Source organism: Heteronotia binoei, chromosome 10 (assembly GCF_032191835.1).
Source record: "Heteronotia binoei isolate CCM8104 ecotype False Entrance Well chromosome 10, APGP_CSIRO_Hbin_v1, whole genome shotgun sequence".
In the NCBI taxonomy this organism is placed as follows: domain Eukaryota; kingdom Metazoa; phylum Chordata; class Lepidosauria; order Squamata; family Gekkonidae; genus Heteronotia; species Heteronotia binoei.
In genome coordinates this window covers 52,153,137-52,172,546 of record NC_083232.1, presented here as the reverse complement: position 1 = coordinate 52,172,546, position 19,410 = coordinate 52,153,137, and the positions used below count along the sequence as shown (strand labels likewise).

The following is a 19,410-nucleotide window of genomic DNA, read 5'->3' as shown; positions in this document are numbered from 1 at the left end:
ACGGTTTAGAACCACAGAGGGGTTCCCGAGTTCACACGTCACTGGATTCAAGTTACACGGGACACTAAGCGCGCGCACACAGAGGGAGGAAAGGAGGGGGGAGAGAGAGAGTTTGCGGTCTGCAGGCCGATCCAAACCGTGTTTACTCGGGAGAAGGCTCAGTCGGTTTGGGAGGGCTGCCTTACTTCTCCAAGCAAATGGGTTTAGGATGGGGGAGGGGCGGATGGGGACTGGTCCTGCCTGAGCTGGATTACTCGTCAGTTGCAATTTGATCCCAGCCAGATTGCCTTCCCCGCACAGGGCAGGGATCTCGCTGGGAAGCGAAGGACTTCAGTCGCCCGATCCCCGACCGCTACTTTCCTTTCTCTCTGAAAGAAGAGAGCCAGCAGTGCCCTGCCTGCCTCCAAAGGCTCCCAAGCGAGGGCTGAGGCGACGGGCCCGGGCGCTGGCGGCCAAACACTCGCAGGCTGGCGAGGAAGGAAGCGGGTTTTTGTGGCAGACTTCAAAGGGGCTGGGGGGAGGTCTTCTTCCCCTTCCCCTCCCAAGGGGTGGGGAGCGAGCCCCTTTGCGAAGACACCTCCAGCTAGCCCCGGAGGAGACGGGGAGGGTTGGGGCAGGGGGGCGAAACCAGATCCTCGCCTAACGGTCTGAGGCAGGCTTGGGAGAGGAGGGGAGGGGGAAGCGGAAACTTCCCTCTAAACTTCGGCAAAGTCCCTCCTCTCCTCGTCAAGCCAATGACACCGCTGCCCCCAACCTTTCCGCCAGCAGGAGCTATAAGAGCGTCCCAGGCGCCCACTTTCGCCCGACTCCCAGGCAGCTCCACGGAGCCATCGGGAGGGAAGCTGCCCCCGTCCGAGAGAGGCTTCCTCCTGGGCCGCCGCGGTCTTCCTCTGCCTCCCGATGGCCTCCCCCCGCCCTGCCCAGTGAGGTCCCCCCCTCCAGCGCTCCTAGGGCCGCCGCCGGCGCTGCCACCCCGGTCCTCGTCGTCGTCGTGGTCGTCTTCCTTTGGGCAGGCCCGGGATCCCGCCGGGGGGAGCTGGCTGGCTAGGCGTCCCCCCCTGCCGCCTGCCTCGCCCCCTCCTCGGGCCGCTGGGCGCGCTGCGGGCCGGGCCCCGAGATGATGCAGCAGCCGCCCGACGAGTCCAACTCGCCAGTCTCGCCCGCCGACGACAGCCTGAGCAACAGCGAGGAGGAGCCCGACCGGCAGCAGCAACAGCTCCAGGGCGCCGGTAAGCGCGGCGGGCGCAAGAGGCGATCGAGTCGCAGGAGCGCGGCCGGCGGAGGCGCGGGCGCGGGGCTAGGCTCGGCCGACGAGCCGTGCAGCCCGGCGCAGGGCAAGCGAGGCAAGAAGTCGGGCGGCGGCAGCGGCGGGGGCGGCGGAGGAGGCGGCGGCGGGAGCAGCAGCGGCGGCGGGAGCCCGCAGTCCTACGAGGAGCTCCAGACGCAGCGGGTGATGGCCAACGTGCGCGAGCGGCAGCGCACCCAGTCGCTGAACGAGGCCTTCGCGGCGCTGCGCAAGATCATCCCCACGCTGCCCTCGGACAAGCTGAGCAAGATCCAGACGCTCAAGCTGGCCGCCCGCTACATCGACTTCCTCTACCAGGTCCTGCAGAGCGACGAGCTGGACTCCAAGATGGCCAGCTGCAGCTACGTCGCCCACGAGCGCCTCAGCTACGCCTTCTCGGTTTGGCGCATGGAGGGCGCCTGGTCCATGTCCGCCTCCCACTAGCGCCCCGCTCCGCTCCGCCCGCCCCGGCCGAGGTAAGCAGGCCACCCCCAAGGGGGGGGGACGGGAGGGAGGGAGGAAGTGGGAAGAGGAGGAGGGGGGCAGCCCGCCGGTGACGGGGCAGAGGCCCTCGACGGCCTCGGGCTTTCCAGGCAGGAAGCTCGCAACTGTGCCAGAGGGGCGCAGGAGCCTCAGCTTGGAAAGGCCAGGGCACACTGGAATCCGCGGGCTCCTTTCTGCCTGGAGGCCTCGAGGAGGTTGGCTGGATCGCTTTCTCGGCTCCCCACTCGCCCTGGCTGGAACTGACACCGGCTGGAGAGGAAGTCCCCTGGAGCTTTTAGGGCTGGCCGGCCGGGGGTCGCCACCGCGCAATCCGTCACCCCCGGGATCCTCAAAGAGGAGGAGGGAAGGTGGGCCTCTGCCTGCGCTCGCCCCTCCCACCCTGAGGCGCGACTCCTGAGCAGTCGGGGAGCGCAGCCGCCACCACCACCACCATCCCCCCCCCCCCCCCGCATGCCTCTTCTTTCACTTGGAGCCCTTCCGGACTCCTGGCTGCTTCCTGAGGATTGGAAAAGTAGTTAGCGGGCCAGTAACACCCCTCGCCCCCCCCTCCCCACTGCTTTCAACTAGGCTGCTTTCCAAGACAGCCTGCCGAGGACTCGCCAATCCGTCCCACTTCTGCAGAGAGTCCTTCTGGAGGGCGGGGGGGGGAGCTGGCTCCGGCGCCCGGAGGCCCCCTGAATGGAGGGGGTCCCCCCCGCTGTCCTTCTCCCGCTGGGATCCCGCTTCCTTGGCCAGCGGGGCGCTCCTCCTTGGTTTCCTCCTCGCCTGGCTCGCTGCACCCTCTGGCCTCCATCAGAGACCCGGATTAAAGCGCATTCCAAAGGCCGCTGTGTTGGGATTCTCGGGTTGTTGGAAGGAAATGCCGCTTGGAGTCGAGGCGGGCCGGCGGCTTCCTTCAGAACCAGGCGGCCAGATCTCCACGGGGAGATGATGCCTCTTTGGAGTGAGATCCATCCTGGCCTGCTGGACACGTTCGTTTGGGGGATGGTGGGGGAGGTCACGATTGCCAGGACTTCCTTGGTGGAAGCAAAGCCCATTCAAGAAATCCTTCCACATCAATGGCTGATTTCTTCAAAATAAATAGAAAGGGTTCCCTCTCCAGCGATGCGCCCAGAACTGGTTTTCTTGTAGGGGTTTCCTTCTCGACTTCAGGTATGTTTAGCTTGCTTAGGGGTCCTTAACTTGCCGGGAAAGCAGCCCGTGGCCTTCAAAGCATCCAGTCAAGAGGCGAGTCTTTTGAGTTTTGCAATGTTATCCTAAACAGGATACAATATCTCGAAGACTCTGTTTAGGACCACGCTGTTAAAGCAGCTTCGAGAAGTCCCGCTAAAACAATGTGCTGCAGGGTTACTCGAGAGTAAGGGTCTTTGGGTTTAATAGCACTTCTCCTTAGTAAATTGCACCCTTTGATTGACACAAACCAGGATTTCCCGGGGACGCCCCTTAAGAAGTTCCCAGTGACTTTGGTGCCCCGAGGAAAAAGTGGTCTATCAGGAGAAAGACTGAGAGGCTAACTAGAATTTTTTTCTCTCTCTCTCGCGAGAAAATCTCCTGAGTTCTCGTGGGATAGGCTTTCCAACAGTTTGATGAGGGTTGCGACAACAGGCGGATTTCCTACCTACATTTTGGAGTGATTTGTTCGCCAAAGGGCCTAGGCTTCCGGGGCAGGCGAAAAAAAAAAAAAGACTCTTCCAAATCTAACCAGTAACAGCGTGATCCTAAACAGAACTGCACCATTATAAACCCATTGAAGTCAATGGGTTTAGAAGGGTATAACTTTTTTTAAAAAAAAGGACTGCACTGTTAGACTGAGTCACTAGAGACTTCTTTAGGGTTCCCGGAAGAGACTGTACATCCAGGATTCATATTTCCAGCCAATCCCTCGTCCTTCTTCGCCAACAAATAAACAAACATATGACGTGGGGGGGATAAAGTCAAGGGTCCCATTCTCTAAGATTAGAATCTTTTAGTAATTACTACTAATTTCGGTGACTCTTTGATAGCAAGTAAAGGGGTTAGGCGTTGGACGAACTGATCCTTTGCATATTTACTGGGCAGTATCTCCCGCTGTGTTCCATGCAGCTTACGCACGAGTAAATAAGTAGCCGTCGAAGTGAGCAACAGCCTCACAACTGGTCCTAAGTACCTTTGAACATTTCTCCGGAAGTGAGCCCCATTGCGCTCAGAGGAACTTACTTTCCAGCATTCGGAAGTAATTGTAGTCTCCTTGATATTAGTGGGATTTGCTTCCCAGTCAGTGTGCGTAGGCGGAAGCCTTACTCTCGTAGTAAAATCTCCTGAGCTCAGAAAGATCACTCTAATATTCCTGACTCTCCAGTATAACTAGCCTGGGCTGGGATTATCTCTAAAACTGTACAGCGAAAAAGCCCCAAAGTAAAGAGAGGTCTCAGAGGTAAATCAGGGTCACCTCTTCTGGGTCGTAGAAAGACCATCTCTGCATGCGAGTCCACTGCTTGTCCTGACAGTGGTCGGACTTCCACTCAGGCGGCCTATCAGCTTCCCGAGAAAAGGGCCGCTATTTCACTTCACTAAGCAGAAATGAGGAAGTCATTTTCCTTGACCCTGGCGGGAGCCCCTTCCAAGTCGATGTGTCCAGGGTAGCGTGGGAGACTTCACAGAGAAAGAGAAGCAAGGAACCCATCCTAGGCATGTTTACCCGAAAGTCAATCCCACTGAGTGCAATGGGTCTTCTTCCCAAATCACTAACCCTGAGAAGGCGCAGGATGAGTAATGCGTTCTAGGGAGGACAGCGGGACTTTATTCGGCGTAAACATCTGTAGGACTGGGCAGCGTGGCTGTAATTCTATGCCCAATGAGAGCCGCCCTATTTCAGGGGATTTGCTCCCAGGAAAGTGCTTTTAGGACTGCACAGTTAGTTCGGAGGAAGTGCCACTGAGCTCCGTAGAGTTTGCCTAGAACTGGACTGCAGGATCGTGGTCCTCCCGGCGGTTAGCCTGGCGTCCCAAACACACGAGCTCCTTGGACATCACGTGGAGATTCCAGCATTCAACTTTTTTTGGACTCTCCTAATGTTGAAAGGCGGGGGCTGTGCTGCAGAAGATACCTGGTCGGTCAAACGGCCAAGCGATTCTGGTGCTAGCCCCAAAGCACTGCGGCGCCAGCTTTCACATGTAGAAGCAGCACAGTTGCCTGGGGGATCGCACGGACAGTTGTCCCTCCAGGCTCCCCGGCGCTAAAGCCAGCAGCTGCCATTTGCAGGAGGCGTCCGCGTCCGGCAGGCCCTCCTCCACTTGGGTCCAGATGTGCAGGCGCTCCCAGGCAGCCAAGGGTGTTTTTTTGGCCAGGCCCGCTTCTGGCACCCTGGGTCCTGCGTGCTCCGGAAGAGAAATTTGGCTTCCAACCGCGCACGGAGGAGCACAACAACGAAACGGCGCGTCAAGAGCCCTGGCTTGCAGCCCCGGGACTCGAACCCTCCCCAAGCACTCTGGGGGTCGAGGGGAGCTGCTTCCCAGGCCGCTTTCAAGGTGCTGGAGCTGCGAGGGCCGCAGCCTCCTTGGGAGTCAGTTGCCTGGAGGCCGAGGGAGTTCTCTGCCAAGGAACTCGGCTTGGGCTCTTAGGGGAATCCAGGGTCCCCTCAGCCGCCCGATTCGCCTAGATACCCGTGACACTTCCCTTGGCGCGTTTCCCAATTTCATGCCTGGCCAGCCCTCCCCTCCCCTCCCCCTTCTGCCTTTGTGCTTTCACCCTCCCCCCCCTTCCATCCACACACACGCCCATTGTTCAGCGCTCTCGCTTTCATCACCGAAGGGGGGGGGGAGAGCAACCTTTTTAAAAAGTTTTTTTTTAATAATAAAAAGTTGAAATAAAACAAAAAAAAAATCGATCTCAGTTTTTCCGTTTGGAATAACGACGTTTCCTCCTCCTCTCTCTGGGTTTCTGCAGATGACCTGGTTCCCAAAGAAGGAGAGAAAATGGACAGTCGTTGAGACTCTGCACTTGGATTTTCCCCCCTGCCTCCTTTCTTTCCACTAAAGACAATAATGCCAAGGATTTTCTTGGAAATGTAGAAGCGTCTTGGCAAAGTGTGCAAAGAGCAGGGCGTGAGGAGCACTGGAGGCCAGAGACCTCAAGGCCCCTCGGACAGGGAGGCGGCTGATCCAGTGCGGCGGCTGAACTGACCACCACTCATCTCTGCATCATTCGGATCGAAATCTGAACCGGTTTCACCTTTTTTTTTTGACGAAGAATGTTGGACTTTTAACTTTTTCTTACTTCCTTATTTTGTGTTGTTGTTCTTGCATGCATGCATTCCCGAGAGATCTTATGAGCCACTGATGAAAGGAAATATGTTTGCTGTGGACTCCCCCCGCCCCCCGGCCCCCGCCTTCATTTTGAACAGATCTAGTGACAATCCAAATCGAAAGACCCCTTTGAGAGCCAGTGGGAAAGGGAAATCTATTTAAACAAAGGGCTGGGGGGGGGGACGTTTTTGGCTCAGACTCTTAATATGCAAACCTATCTGGTTCCTCTTCTGTGTTTTTTTTAATTCTTCCTGCAGGGAGGAGGAAAAGCCCCCCCTCCCAAATGAAACATTCTATTTATTTATTAATGACCCATATTAAAATGCAAATAGATCCGGTGTCTAAATGCATTCCTATTTTTATGATTGTTTTGTAAATATCATTGTATATTTTTTTCTGCAATAAATAAATATGATTGAAATGTTAAAAGAGAACTGAAGAAGTTTGGTCTGTGCGAGAAAGCAGGCTCGACTCTCGAGGTAAACAGTTGATCGGAGAGATCTGAAGTTGCCCGGGAGAGCAGGGGGCGAGGGAGGGGAAAGCTAAACAAATGCGAGAAAAACGCAAACAAACCGGCTACTGACAGACACGGGAGTGTTAATTATCGAGACAGCTTTATGGGTCTGGCTGGGGGGGGCTGCAGGATTTCGGATTCTCTCCGTCCTTCACTCAAAACGGTGCATGGTTAACGGTAAATAACTAGAGCATGATTCTTCTTCTTTTTTTAAAAGCCTCTGATCTAACCCTTAAAGTTCACTTTTCACTTCTATGCCACTCTTAGAATCTTTTGGTAGAGAAAGCTGTTCGGGGTCCGATCCAGATTGGTGTGGAGGGAAGGTCGAGGGCGTGGGGCGGGTTAAGAAGACCCCTCTTCAGGCCTGCATGCAGCTTTGGGTCTGTGAGGCTGGGGAGTTTCGCTTCAGTCCTCGGCACCGATTTACAGGAAGCAAGGTCTTGACTCGGCTAGAAAGGGTTTCCTGTTCGACATTGGGGCGTTTGGGTTCAGAGCAGACCGGCGTTCGGAGTTTGGTAGTCACGGACTGTTTGTCTTTGCAGATTCGCTCCCCGCCCGCCAGCCAGCCTGCCCCGCTCCAAAACTGGGATGCTCTTTGTTGCTTTGCTTCAAGGCTAATAGGCGGGGTGCCATCACAAAGGGAACTCGATGATGGGCGCCAATTCATGACAAGGACTCGCTCTCTGCTCTCTCGCGCTCTCCTGCACACTGTCTCTCTCTCTCACACAGCCCCTTTCCTTTGACCACCAGTGGTTTCCTAGAAGTGTGTCCAACAATTGACCCGAAAGATCACCAGTATTGTTTCCGGGGTTACAGTGTGTGTGTGTGTGAGAGAGAGAGACAGAGACAGAGAGAGAGAGAGAGATGCTTGCTTTGGAGGCAGTGCTGGATCTGAGGCGTGAGAGAGAGACCTCTCTTCTCCCACCACGGAAAGAACCGGGTGTTGCACGTGAGGCCAGCAGCCACAGCCCTTTGCGCAGCTTCCTGCCTGACAGAGCCGACCCCAGCCGAGTCGACGGCTTGACTCTGGGCTACCCTGAGCTCGGTGGGCGCGATCCTCCTTTGGTCGGCATTCCTGGTGGCATCTCTTCCTTGATGACAACGGAGGTGGCTCGGGCCCAGTCCCAGGGGAGCTCCGGAGCGGCAGGTCTGCCTCCATCTCGCAAGCCGAAAGGTGGGGGGGGGGCTCGCTCTCGAGCAAAGCTGCCTGAGATGGGGCTCCCGCCCGGTGGGTTCGGCTTTCTTGGGCGAAAAAGTCTCCTTTCTCCGGCTCAGCTGGGTGCCTCCATTCCGGGGAAAGCTCCCTCCCAAGTGGGGTCTGAAGTCTTCTGGCCGGAATGGCCTTCCCCCAGTCCCCAACGCCAGAGCTGCCTCCTGCCAAATCGATTTCCCTTCCCAGAGAGCGGCCGTTTGGAAGCCCTGGCAGGGGGTGTTTCTTCCCCACGAGCCTTGTTTGCTCAGGCCAGGTGGCGGGGCCTTGCTTGTTTGTCTTCCCAGCCTCCCGTTTGCCTTCTCCGGCCCGGCCTCGGAAGCCCTGCGCCTTTCAAGAGCGGCTGGAGCGGAAGGCGGGGCGCTCTCTGCGCAGCCCAGAAGGCCCGGCAGCCTTTGTTGCTCTTCAAGGGGATTAGGCGGGACTTTGGGACCACCGCAAGCCTCAATCCAATTCCCGGTGTCAGAGAGAAGGGGGCGAAGGCAGCAGCGCGTGGGCCTCGCCCGGAGACGGGCACTCGGGACCCCACTGGATTTGCTAAACTGGGGCCAGCCCAGCCAGATCCAGACAGCAGATGGCTTGAAAACCTCCAGCCGGGACCAGAACTAGAACTCAGAGCCGAGAACAGAGCTTTCCGCCTGCTATTGGGAAGGTAAGATGAAAACTGCATTAAGGAATTTCCCTCTCTCTCTCTCTCTCTCTCTCTCTCTCTCTCTCTCTCTCTCTCTCTCTCTCTCGTTGCCTTGGGGGGGAATTATTCCAATCGGACCCTCTCCACCAACTGAGGTCTACCTTCTCTCCTCCCGGGGCGAGTCGCGCTGATTTGAATAGAGTCGGTTTCCAAGTCCTCACTTGGACTCTAACCCATTCAGCAACTTCTTTTGATTCCAGCCGGCTCGATTCCTCCACGAGGGTTTCCAGCCCGATTTCTCAAATGGTGCAGGTTGGCCAGAAATGTATCCTAGACTAGGCCAACTTCGCCTCCGAGTAAACAAAGATGGGTCGGCCCTTCTGCACGCTGACTGGGGAATAAGACCCGTGGGAGGCCAGGGGACTCTCTTGGCCACACTTCAGCGCCAAGACTCTCGGCCCCGTCTGCGGGATTTGCTCCCACGCCAGCGTCTTGATTGGAGTCGGTGGCTGCATCCAGATTGCTTTGAAGTCCCGCTGATTTCCAAGCGCTGGAAAGTCTGTCGCTCTTCCCGCCCGATCTTCGGAAGTCAAGTGAATTCATGTTCAACCAGGCACGAGGGGTGCAGCCCCTGGAGGTGAAGCTGCCCACCTTGGAAGACCCTTCCATGAGACTAATCCAGCATCTGGCCAAAGCTGCATTGGGTGGGCTGGGGATCCCTGTTAGGCAAGGGGCTCTCTCACCTTCCCAGATTCTCGGGGGAGGGGATCCAAACAACGCAGGGCTGGGCGCTTTCCTGACCAGGGCGGCCACTGGACTTTGCTCTTTCTTCGCTTTCTTGTTAGAGGCCCCCAGAGCATTTGGCAGAGGTGCGGGGCGAAGGCGGGGGCGGGGGCTAATTGGAGTCACATCCATTTTGAAAACCAGTCTCGGATGGATGAGGCTGACAAGGAAAGGGATCTTGGATGGGATCTCCACTTCTTCTCCTTGGGCTTTCTCAGAGACTCAGGTGGGGATTGGCAATTGGGTGGGATCCAGGTAGAGCAAAGGAATGTCAGGTGAGGAGGCATGCCTGACAAGGGAGCCTGCTGTTTCCCTCGGGGCCTTGTCCAGGGCCTCTTGAGCAGCCGAGTTCTTGACCTTTCCTCTCTACTGGTCTGATCCCCAGAGGCAAGAAGGACCTGTGTCTGGCTGCCCTGGTTCTAGTCCTGATGGCAGCCCAGGCCTGAGTCCTTGGGGGGGGGGCAGCCACGAGAGCCAGGCTCAGTGGGCTCTAGGGCCTCTCTCCCCCTTGGGCTTCCTCCCGAGTCAGGCGATGGAGCGCCGGCGGCGGCAGCAGCAGCAGCTTGGAAGGCGGCCTGGGGCGAGCCGGCAGCGCTTTCTCTCCTGCACATTCCACGGTTTGGCAAAGGCCGACCTAGTTATTTTCTCGAGGCCCGGATCAAATTCTTCTCCGGCGTACGGTTTCACTTGAAGTCCTGCCCGGCAGCCCTTCAAAGTGAACGTTTGTCCCCGCGCTCATGATGTCAGGCGGTTTTCCCGGCCTCTGTAATTTCTCGCAAAGGTGGAAAGCAAACCGGGCGGGCGGGCAGCAAGGAAACCTGACGGACATCCAAGGGACTGGGGGAGGGGGGGAGAGGAGCGCCTTCCTTTGGGAGGACAGAGGGGGTCTCGGGCAGGCCAGGCCAGGCCTAGGAGCTGTGCGATTGGGGGGGGGGGCGGGGCAACCCAGGTGTCGAATCTTGCAGCGCCATCCTGTGCGGATGTATTTACTCGGGAGTAACTTCTGCCAGATCTCAGCGGGGTTTAAGGCTAAATAGCACGTAGCCTTAAAAGACACCTCTGCTCTGAATGCGAGCAGCTTTTACAGTAGTTGTCCCACCCAGTGGGGCTTTCCCTCTGAGTAAGGGAGCGCAGGAACGCGGCTCTGCTTGCAAATTTGGTCGGGTCCCAGCCTAGTTTGAGGTTGGATCACAAGTAAATCGAGCGCGTTTCTAACCCGGATTAAGAGGCAGTAAAGGTATAAAACTATCCACAAACCAGCACAGCCGAAATAATTGTGGCAAAAAGCGGTCTCCTGCACTAAGGGCTGCGCTCCTAGGCACGCTTTACCTGAGAGTAAGCCCCATTGTGGCGTATACGTCTCAGTAAGCATGCAGAGGTTTGAAGAAGTGTCAATATTGACGTCGCCTTAAAGGCTTCTCTGATTTGAGAGTTTCCCAGAGGGGCGTGTTTTGGTTGACCCCAAAGACCTTCTGGGCATGGAAATCCAGGGAGTTCAAATGAAGTGTTGCTGGAAGGAACTCCTGAAACCGATGGCGTCTGCAGCAGCGCCAGGGAACGCCGGCTGCCTGTCAAGGGCAGGGGGACGCATCGGTAGGAAACTGAAAGCTGGAGAACTTCCTTGGGTCCAAGAAAGGTCTTCTCTTACCCCCTTTAAACATCTTTTAAAACTGAGGGTGCTGCGGCAGTCTTGTGCCTGCAAATGTTTGGTCAGTGGTTAGATTGCCTGCGTTGCACGCAGAAGGTCCCAAATTCAATCCCCAGCATCTCCAGTTGAAGGGCCAGGGAGTATGATGGGAAAGACCTCGGCCTAAAACCCTGGAGAGCCGCTGCCAATCCGAGCAGTCTCAAACGATCAGGTACTCTGAGCTATGACTCCTCCTTCCCCTCTAGGAAGGGTCTTCTGAAACTCAGCCAAGGAAAACGGTTGAGGTGCCGCGGGTTAGAAGAGGGGCGGGCACGCTGGCAGGGCGAGAATAAGGTGGCTTTCCTTGCCTTTGTTGACCCGGGCCGTGCCTGTTTTCCACGCCTCCACGTTTGGCCTGCCCTCAGCAACCGGCCTTCTCTGATTTGGCTCCATCTGCCCTCGATCCGGCAGGAGAGCGGAGAAGAGCGGAGTCAAGCAAGCAAGTGTCTCTTCGGGGGGAAGGAAAGCTACAAAGGCCGGCTTCAGTGGGCGCGGGGCTGGTCCTCTTGCTAGAGCACCGTCAACTTCGTTTCCCGAAGTCCCCTCGAACCTGGTGGAATTTCAGCCGGGCTTGTTTCTAGGCAAGCCAGCAAACCATGATGGGGCCACTTTCTTCCGCGAGTTCAGAGAATGAAGCCCGTCTGGTAAACCTATAGCGAGATTCTACTCAGTGATTCCAGTCTAAATCCATTGAAATGTATGGGGTCGGTCCAGAGTAACTCTGCATAGGATTGCATTGCTGAAGAATTTTTTGCATGTTTGTATCCCAAACCCGCCCCATTCCTTCTCTAAAGGACATATTTCTCCCCCCCCCTTCCTTTCTTCCAACAGCAAAACACTGTACAGGAACCAAGGTGTTCCCCCCCAATTTCTCCCCCCCCCCTTTAAACATTAAGCGTCTCCCCTCTGCGGCCCGTTCTTTCTTTCAGACCTCGGTCGACTTAAATGTTCTTGGCAAATCAAAGCACGTGTCCTTTGAAGAAGGTGTGTAATTGGCGTTTAAGGCATGTATGGAATTCCCAGATGTCTATAAAATAAGAAAGAGCATTTGGCAGGTCACTGGAAGGTGGAGCAGGTTAAAATCACTCGCACAAAGGCCCCCTCCCCTCCCCTCCAGAGCAGACCCTGTTTCCACTTTAGAAGGGCCAACACGTGATGCGAAGGTGGAAAGGATTGCTGCCCCGTGGGAACAAGCAGTATTTTTGCGTGTGCCGAAAAATAAAAAAGACGCTCTAGTTGTAGTCAGAGATCACGATCATTCCCAGTTAATCTCTGGGTCTCTCAGGTTCGTCCGCTCCTCTCCGGTAAACGCGTGTTTCCAGCAGACGGCGGTGGAGAAGAGCCTCCGGGAGAAGACCAGGGGCTCCTCGGACATGTCTCCTCCTCGAACTCAACGGGATTTAATTCTCAGTAACAGTAGGGCGAATGGGATTGCAGAGTTCTTTTTTCCCCAGTGATTAGACTGAGTTCAAAAAAAGTGTTTATTGCACGCACCCCCTTTATTGAAGGGCACCAGCGATCACTTAGACTCTCCTGAACTGGGAACATGAGGAACACAGGAGTCGATCTTTAACGATGAACTCCTACTGTACTGAACACACATGACGCTGCCTTGTACTGAATCAGGCCATTGGTCCATCCAGGTCAGTATTGTCTACTCAGACTGGCAGCGGCTCTCCAGGGCATGCAAGGCTCAGAGGTCTTTCAGCTCATCTACTTCTAGGTTCTTTAACTGGAGAGGCCGGGGACTGAACCTGGGACCTTCTGCATTCCAAGCAGATGCTCTACAACTGGGCCACGGGATGTTAGACAAGATAGAGGCTTTATTGTTCACGAAACCATGTATATATACCCCACCTTTCCTTTTTGCACAAGACGGCCTTAATCTGATCCGACAGAACTGCTCTTCTGTGCCCAGGGAACCGGTATGAGTGCGGAGCTTCAGCTTCGCTGTTTGCCCTTGGATTAGAAGATGCCAGTCCTAACCAGTCTCTAATATAATCCAAATAGTGTGTCAGATTTCGAATCACACAGGGCTCTTGCTCAGTCTTTCTTCTTTTTAAAAAAGAAAAGGGCATTTTCTTCGGTTTGTGCCATCCTTGTATCTTGTTTGTTTTCTATTCCTCTTGAGGAAGAGTTCTGCCTAACCTGAAAGCTGGCGGGCCTTGGCAAGCTAAATCAATTTTATTGCTCTTTTAAAGGCTCTTCTTTTGTTGCTCTGGTCGAGACAGTCTTCTGCAGGCGGATGCATCTGTCTGGTTTTGATCCATATTTTGTATCTTCCTGGTTTTGATTCGTTGTCCTCAGAGGCGCATCCAGTGCAGGAGCGTCCTTGCATGTTGAGAGAACAGTGGCGTTTCTCCAATAAGACGATCGGAAAAGGTGAAAGAAACTGTAAATTCTCTCCCATTGAAAACTGCAAAAACAAAAGCAAAACCTGAAAGTAGCTGGTCGTTTTCATCTCTACGTAAGTCCTTCTTAAGTCCACTCAAGCAAACGATCCGCAATAAATAAGAACCGGGGCTCCCCCGTGCGCCCTTCTCCCTCGATTCTCTACTAGGAAGTTCCTAGAAAAGCTTGTTGAGGAGGGTCAGAATTGGGTTGAATGATGCACCAAAGTCAGATCTGCATAAGGAACCTCAACACATGGACTTGGAAGTCAATCCGGAAACGGGATTTACTCCCTGGTTTTAGGATCGCAGCCTTGTTCTGGTCAAGCGGGTGTCAGCGAGATAAGCGCTTTCTCCTCCTTTGCCTGGAAGGAAGGCTTCTGGAAATGCAGGCCAGAAGTTTCTAGTAAATCGGTTTGAAGTCTGGATGTCGGGGTCTTAAAACCAGATGTTTAGCCAGCCTTGTGAGTCCTGTTGTCAGCCTGTACACAGAGAAAAGAGGAGCTGGCTTTCTTGCCATATAACGCATAAAGAACGTATGTTTTCTTTCTCTCTTCCTTCCTTCCTTTGCCTGGGGCGAAAGTCTCAAACTATGGACGCAGTGGTGCTTACCCTGAAGGAAAATCCGATGACCTCAGTGCCAGGCGAACCCACTAGATAAGTATGCTCAGAAGCCACTGGAAGTTTTAGGCAAGTAGACTGGGGAGGGCAGGATTCGGATCGGGCGGGGGGATGAGACAGCGGCGCTTTCCCGGCCATCACCTCTCCTCTTTCCAGGGACCCGAGTGCGGACTTGTCCGCTTGCTCAGCCCTTTCCCCTCATTCGCCCGGGGGAGAAAGTGAGGACCCACGAAGGGGAAGAGGTGGGGGTGGGGTGGGGGAGGGCCAGTTCCAAGGCCGGGGCTGGGGGGCCAGCTGCAGCAGCTACCTGCGGGAGCCTGATTCGGAGCAGCTGTTGAAACCCGGAGAGGAACAGGTGTAGGAGCCCTCTTTCCTTTGGGCCAGCAGCGCAAGCGGTGCAGGGGAGCTGCCAAGGAAGTCCGGGGGGTGGGGGCAGCGTAGGAGCCTCCCGAGGCCCACCACCACCACCTTGGCCACGCGGGCCTTCCTCTGGGGAGGGGTTTTGCAATGTCCCTTCCAGTGGACAGAAGAGCCGGGCGGCCGGTGTTGCTGGGCTCACAGGGTTCTGGATGTTTGCTGAGTGTACAAGGATTTGAGAGCACCTCTGGGCAAGGACAGAGTTTCTTCCCCCTCCACAAGCTCCGGGTTCTGTGACCCACATCTCTGAGTAGGGCGAGGGACTGGAGAGGACTTGACCCCGCCCCCTCCTCTCCAATAGTCCTCGGGCCAGAGAGGTTGTGTGCTGTGGTCACACCCACTAGGTAAGGCACTTTCGATCCATTTTCCATGCACTTGCCAACTGAATTGTGCCAGTTCACACAGTTCACTCTTTTGAAGGTTACTTGGAAGTCAACTGACTTGCACAATCCAGGTAGGAGCGGGGCTTCTGCGCACTTTCCCCATCTGGGTCTGAAAGCCTCCTTATTCCCCGCACCCTCCTCATCTTTTGAGCTGTGACCCAAGTGTGTCGCATCCTGGGTGCCTTCACACTACACTCAATCATGTGTTTTGCAACTGGAGTTTTACTGTGTAAGAATAGCAAAAGTCCACTTGCCAAATGCATTCTTGAGTGTCGTGTGAATGCACCCCCTGTCTCCAAGTCAGTCCCCGCATTGTCTGGCTCGCTTTTTCTTTCCCCTAAGAGAAGTAGAGCGAAAAGCAGAGGAAGGGTGGTGCAGTGGTTGGATGGTGCAATGATTGGTGGTGCAATGGTAGGACGGAAGGGGACCTGATTGCTTGCCCCGACGTTGGCTTGGTGCCCTTCCGGAGAAGACGCCAGAGCTCAGGAGGCCGCCGCCTTCAGCTCCTCGGAGGAAGGGCAAGAGGATAATGGCCCGATAATACACCCAATCCTATTATCCTAAGTAGCAGGCCCAGCGGTCCGAAAGAAGCCCCGCTGTGTGTCCAGTGGGGCTTTACTTCCCGAAAAGCGGTTTTTACGACGGCAGTCGCCAAGAGGCGGAGGAAGAGAAAGAGGAGGAGGAAGAGAAGGCGAGCCCGATCTGGCAGGGCGGGGTGAAAATGAGATTTGGGGTCCCCCATCTATCCTGCGGGGGGAGGGGCAATCGATCCCGCCCTGTGATCGAAGTCTCTGGGTCTCCTCATCTCTGAAACAAGAATTCCTCCTTAAGATCCCCGCCTACTTCCCCACTACTTGAGAACAAGCGGCGCTGCTCCCACGGGGTCCGCAGAATCCGGGCGCCAGCCTCCCTGCCTGAATCAGGGGAAGGGGTTTGCACGGGACTGACTCGTTCTGCTCCGGGTCCCGCTTCTGAGTTTGCGCAGCAGCCCTTTCGTCGAGACAGGTGGAGCTGGGGGTGGGTCGGTCATTTATGTGATAGGAGATGGATGAAAGGGATACAGACATGGGCTAAGTTCCTTTGAACCCGATCCATCCACAGAAGAGCTTTTCTCCCCAAACCTGGACATGCCTGTATGCGAGTGAGCATGGTGGAATACAGAGTGGTCCTTATTTCCGGGTAAAAGTTCCTAGAACGGCGCTGCTGGTTCATCCACATTCATTGCAGTGGGAAAGTTGGAAGCACGTCGTCAGTAGGATTTTAAATGGCCATAATTGAATCGTGCCCATGGAGTGATGTGAGGTTTACTCCCGTGATCACACACACTAAATGATGCACTTCCAATGCACTTGCCAGCCCAGTTCACACAATAAAATCCAGTTGAAAAGTGCATTGATAGTGGATTGAAAGTGCATTATTTGGCGTGTGTGATCGCATCCTAAGTGTGCACAAGATGGCAGCATGAGGTGAAAGCTTTCCTGAACAACGGAGGACTTACTTTTGAGTGAATGTGCCTAGAATGGGGCTTGAGGACCCCCTTTCTGTAATGCACCAGATAAACAGGTGGGGGTGGGCGGGGAGCCTTGAGCTGCTGGAGGTCTGCCCCTTCGTCGGGCAAGCTGCCTTTTTGAACTTTCCCCATCTGTAAAATAGGGGACAAGGCGTGTTGCACCGATGAGTCAAATGAAGATCAAGAAGCAGAGCTTCAACTGGGGAACGAGGCGGGGGGATTGATAGCCCTGCCGGATTCTCCTCTGCAGTCCACTAAACCCCTTTGAAACCCGACAGTGAGAATGAACCGAGAAGAGCTTTCCCTCTAGGCGCCTCTTCTTCCTCCAGTTGCCTGCCCGCGCCCAGGTGGATGTCTGCGATGCGCTGCTTGCCTGCTTGACTCCGGGGAACAGATCTCTTTGGGCTTAGGAAGATCCCGGCTGGGGTCTATTAGGCGACCCTTCTTCTTGCTCGGGCTGATGGTGGGGAGGGAGGAGGGATTGGCTCTAAACCGCCAGAAACCCTTGATGGGAAGGAGGCGAAGAAGACGACCAAGAAGATGATGAGGGTTTTATTATATCTCGCGTTTCTCTAACCTCAGGAGTACGAAAGCGGCTTGAGATCTCCCTTCCTTCTCCCCGCAGGCGCCTTGTGAGGGAGGCGGGGCTGAGAGGGTTCTGAGGGAACTGGAACTGGCCCAAGGTCACCCAGCAGGCTTCCATGTGGAATCAGGGGTGGAGAATCAAACCCTCCTCTGCAGATGCGAGTACAGCACTCCAGACGAGAGGCCGCTGCTTTTCACCATTACCCCATGCACCATTACCACTAGGCTGCGTGAAATAACAGCGGGCCAGCTTCTGTCTAGAAGCCCCGACCAGTGTTCGACCCTTCCCAGAAAGAGCTCCGCACCTCTAGAACCTGAGTCCATCCCAGTTTGGCCTCTCCAAACAAGGCATATCCCAGCAGCTGTGGTACCTGTAAGGGTGGGGTTTGCTCTTTATAGAAAGGGAGAGAAAAGCAGGTCCCGACCTTGTCCCCCAGCTGCAGTCAAACCAGGAGACCAGCGAGATGGATTCGCGTTCCGTAATCTTCCTCAATACGATACAACAGGACTGTAGGACAGCCCTCTGGGACACATGAAAGGCTAAAAGCAAAGAGGGGCTTGTCAAGGTGAGTTTCCAACAGGGGATTTGCAGAGGGGAGTCCCTTAACCACTAGGCCGTGCTGCCAAAGAGTAAGATCCTCTGCACATCCCCCACCCTGATTTTCGTTCTGGCCCAGCCGCTTCACAGAGCCTGGTCCCGCAGGGCCCCCAAGCTTCTGAGCAGGTCTCTCTCTGGCCACTCTTGGCCAGGCCAGTTGGGGGAGGTAGGAGCAGGGCTGCCAACAGCCTGGAGCGAGAAAAAGGCCTCCCCAGGCTGGACTCCCCGCTCTGTCAGGGGAGCTCGCTGGGTGACCTTGGGCCAGTCGCGCTCTCCGCCGAACCTGCCTCACAGGGTGGTGATGAGGCTAAAAGGCAGGAGCCGTGCGCAGCTTTGGGCCGCCACTGGGGAGAGAGGCGGGTTAGACGCGAAAGAAACACCTCGGGGGGAGGCTGAGGCTGCTGCGGTCCCCTCGGGCTTTTAGCCCCGTCCCGGTTTGAACCTCCCCTGATGATGAGCCCTGTTAGCCCTTTGCAGCTGAATAAGCGGAATAAAACTCGTCTCGCGAGCACGAGTTTCCCTCCAGCATCCGGCAGTTGGCGGAGGAGAGCCCAGGCCCTCCGGTGCTGTGGAGACCTCCTTGGATGGAGCAGGGAGGGAGGGGAAATGCCCCGGCGCCTCTGTCTCTAGCCCTCCGGTACAGAAGCGCTGCCTAAGGAGGCTCCCCTGGTAGCTTCTGAAGCAGTGAGCTCTAGTCCAGGGCCGCTTCTGCGGGAAGAAAAGCGTCCAGGCGTCTCCGGGTGGCTTCAACCCTAAGACCGCGCACTAGATGAAATGAGGCTTACTACTGAGTAGACCTGCGGGCTTGCTTCCTGGGTTTCGCCTTTGAACCGGGAACCCCGGAAGGCGCTCAGGAGGAGGGCCATGTGAGTGGGCAGCTGGTCCGGCGCCCCCAGGGCACTCCTGATGCCAAACCACCCCACCCCACCCTCGGTTGCAGTTGTGTGTCCCGCCACCCCATTCCGTCTGCCTCAGGGAGAGAGAAAACCGGCTTGGCTGCGTCGCCTGATCTCGCCTCCTGCAAGACAAGAGAAGCGCGGCGGCGCCCGGCCCAACCTCAGTCCCGGCCTCGGTCGGTTTCCAGCCTTCCGAGAGGGATGCCCAACTGAATGCACCTCTAGGTCGGAAGGAAAGCAGGGCTACTGCTCGGCCGCCTGACTCCCTCTCGGCGCCCCCTCTGTCCTGGGGCCGTTGCGAAATCTGCACTAGTAAGAGCCGCATCGGCTCCAGGCGAAACCCCCCTCCCCTCCCCGGAGGGCTTGTTGTCCTCTCTTGCCAGAGCCCAGCTGCTGCTGCTCGCAGGAGCGCCACAGTCAAGAAGACCCCTTTGCAGCTCCGAACCCAGGAAGCGAAGAGCGTCAAAGGCCAGTCCCTCTGGCTCTGGACCCAGCCCTTCCCTATTGGGACTTAAGCAAGAGTAGCCGGGCCATTTGTATGCCGGGGACAGTATGCCACTTTCTAAGGGGACTGTATGCCGCTTCGGCAGCCACCAGAACAAGCGGAGTAAAAGTCGGCGGTCCATCTCGCGGAGCCCTTGGGGACGCGGCTCTTGGCGGTCCTGCGTTACTTGTCGGGCCCCGCAGCTCCGGGGGGAGAACTTGAAGGAGGGCTGCTGCCTGGGGCGCTGATGGAGGAGGCGCGTCGCTTCCCGACAGGAGGCAGGTTCTGTAGCGACCACAAAGCGGTGGCGCGTTTTGGTTCCGGCGCTGGCGACCGCGAAGGAGGCAAAGGGGCTTTGGAGCCACGTGGAAATAGGACCGATTTTTATTTTCATGCCTCTTGCGCCGCTGGTGCGCCGCGTCCCCCTCTCCCCCCCCCCCCAGTCCCCCTTTCCTTTCTTCGCTTTGCAAGCATCCCGGAGCACCTTTCAACTTCAAGGGCTTTACACCAATATAAACCAGATCCAGACCAGAGCCGCTCTGGCCTCCCCGCGCCGCCGCCCCACCTCGCTCGCCCCTCTCAGATCTAAACTTAAAACATATATCATAGATCAGTTTTCATCCTGCGAA

General features: G+C 56.1%; 1 protein-coding gene across 1 annotated transcript; it reads left to right on the top strand.

Moving 5' to 3' along the window:
* The first annotated feature begins 1,011 nt into the window (after positions 1 to 1,011).
* Positions 1,012 to 1,760, top strand: TWIST1 (twist family bHLH transcription factor 1). Its single transcript, XM_060248619.1, has one exon. It carries the CDS (start codon positions 1,118 to 1,120, stop codon positions 1,727 to 1,729), a length of 612 nt encoding a protein of 203 aa, XP_060104602.1. The 5' UTR covers positions 1,012 to 1,117; the 3' UTR covers positions 1,730 to 1,760.
* The last annotated feature ends 17,650 nt before the right edge of the window (positions 1,761 to 19,410 follow it).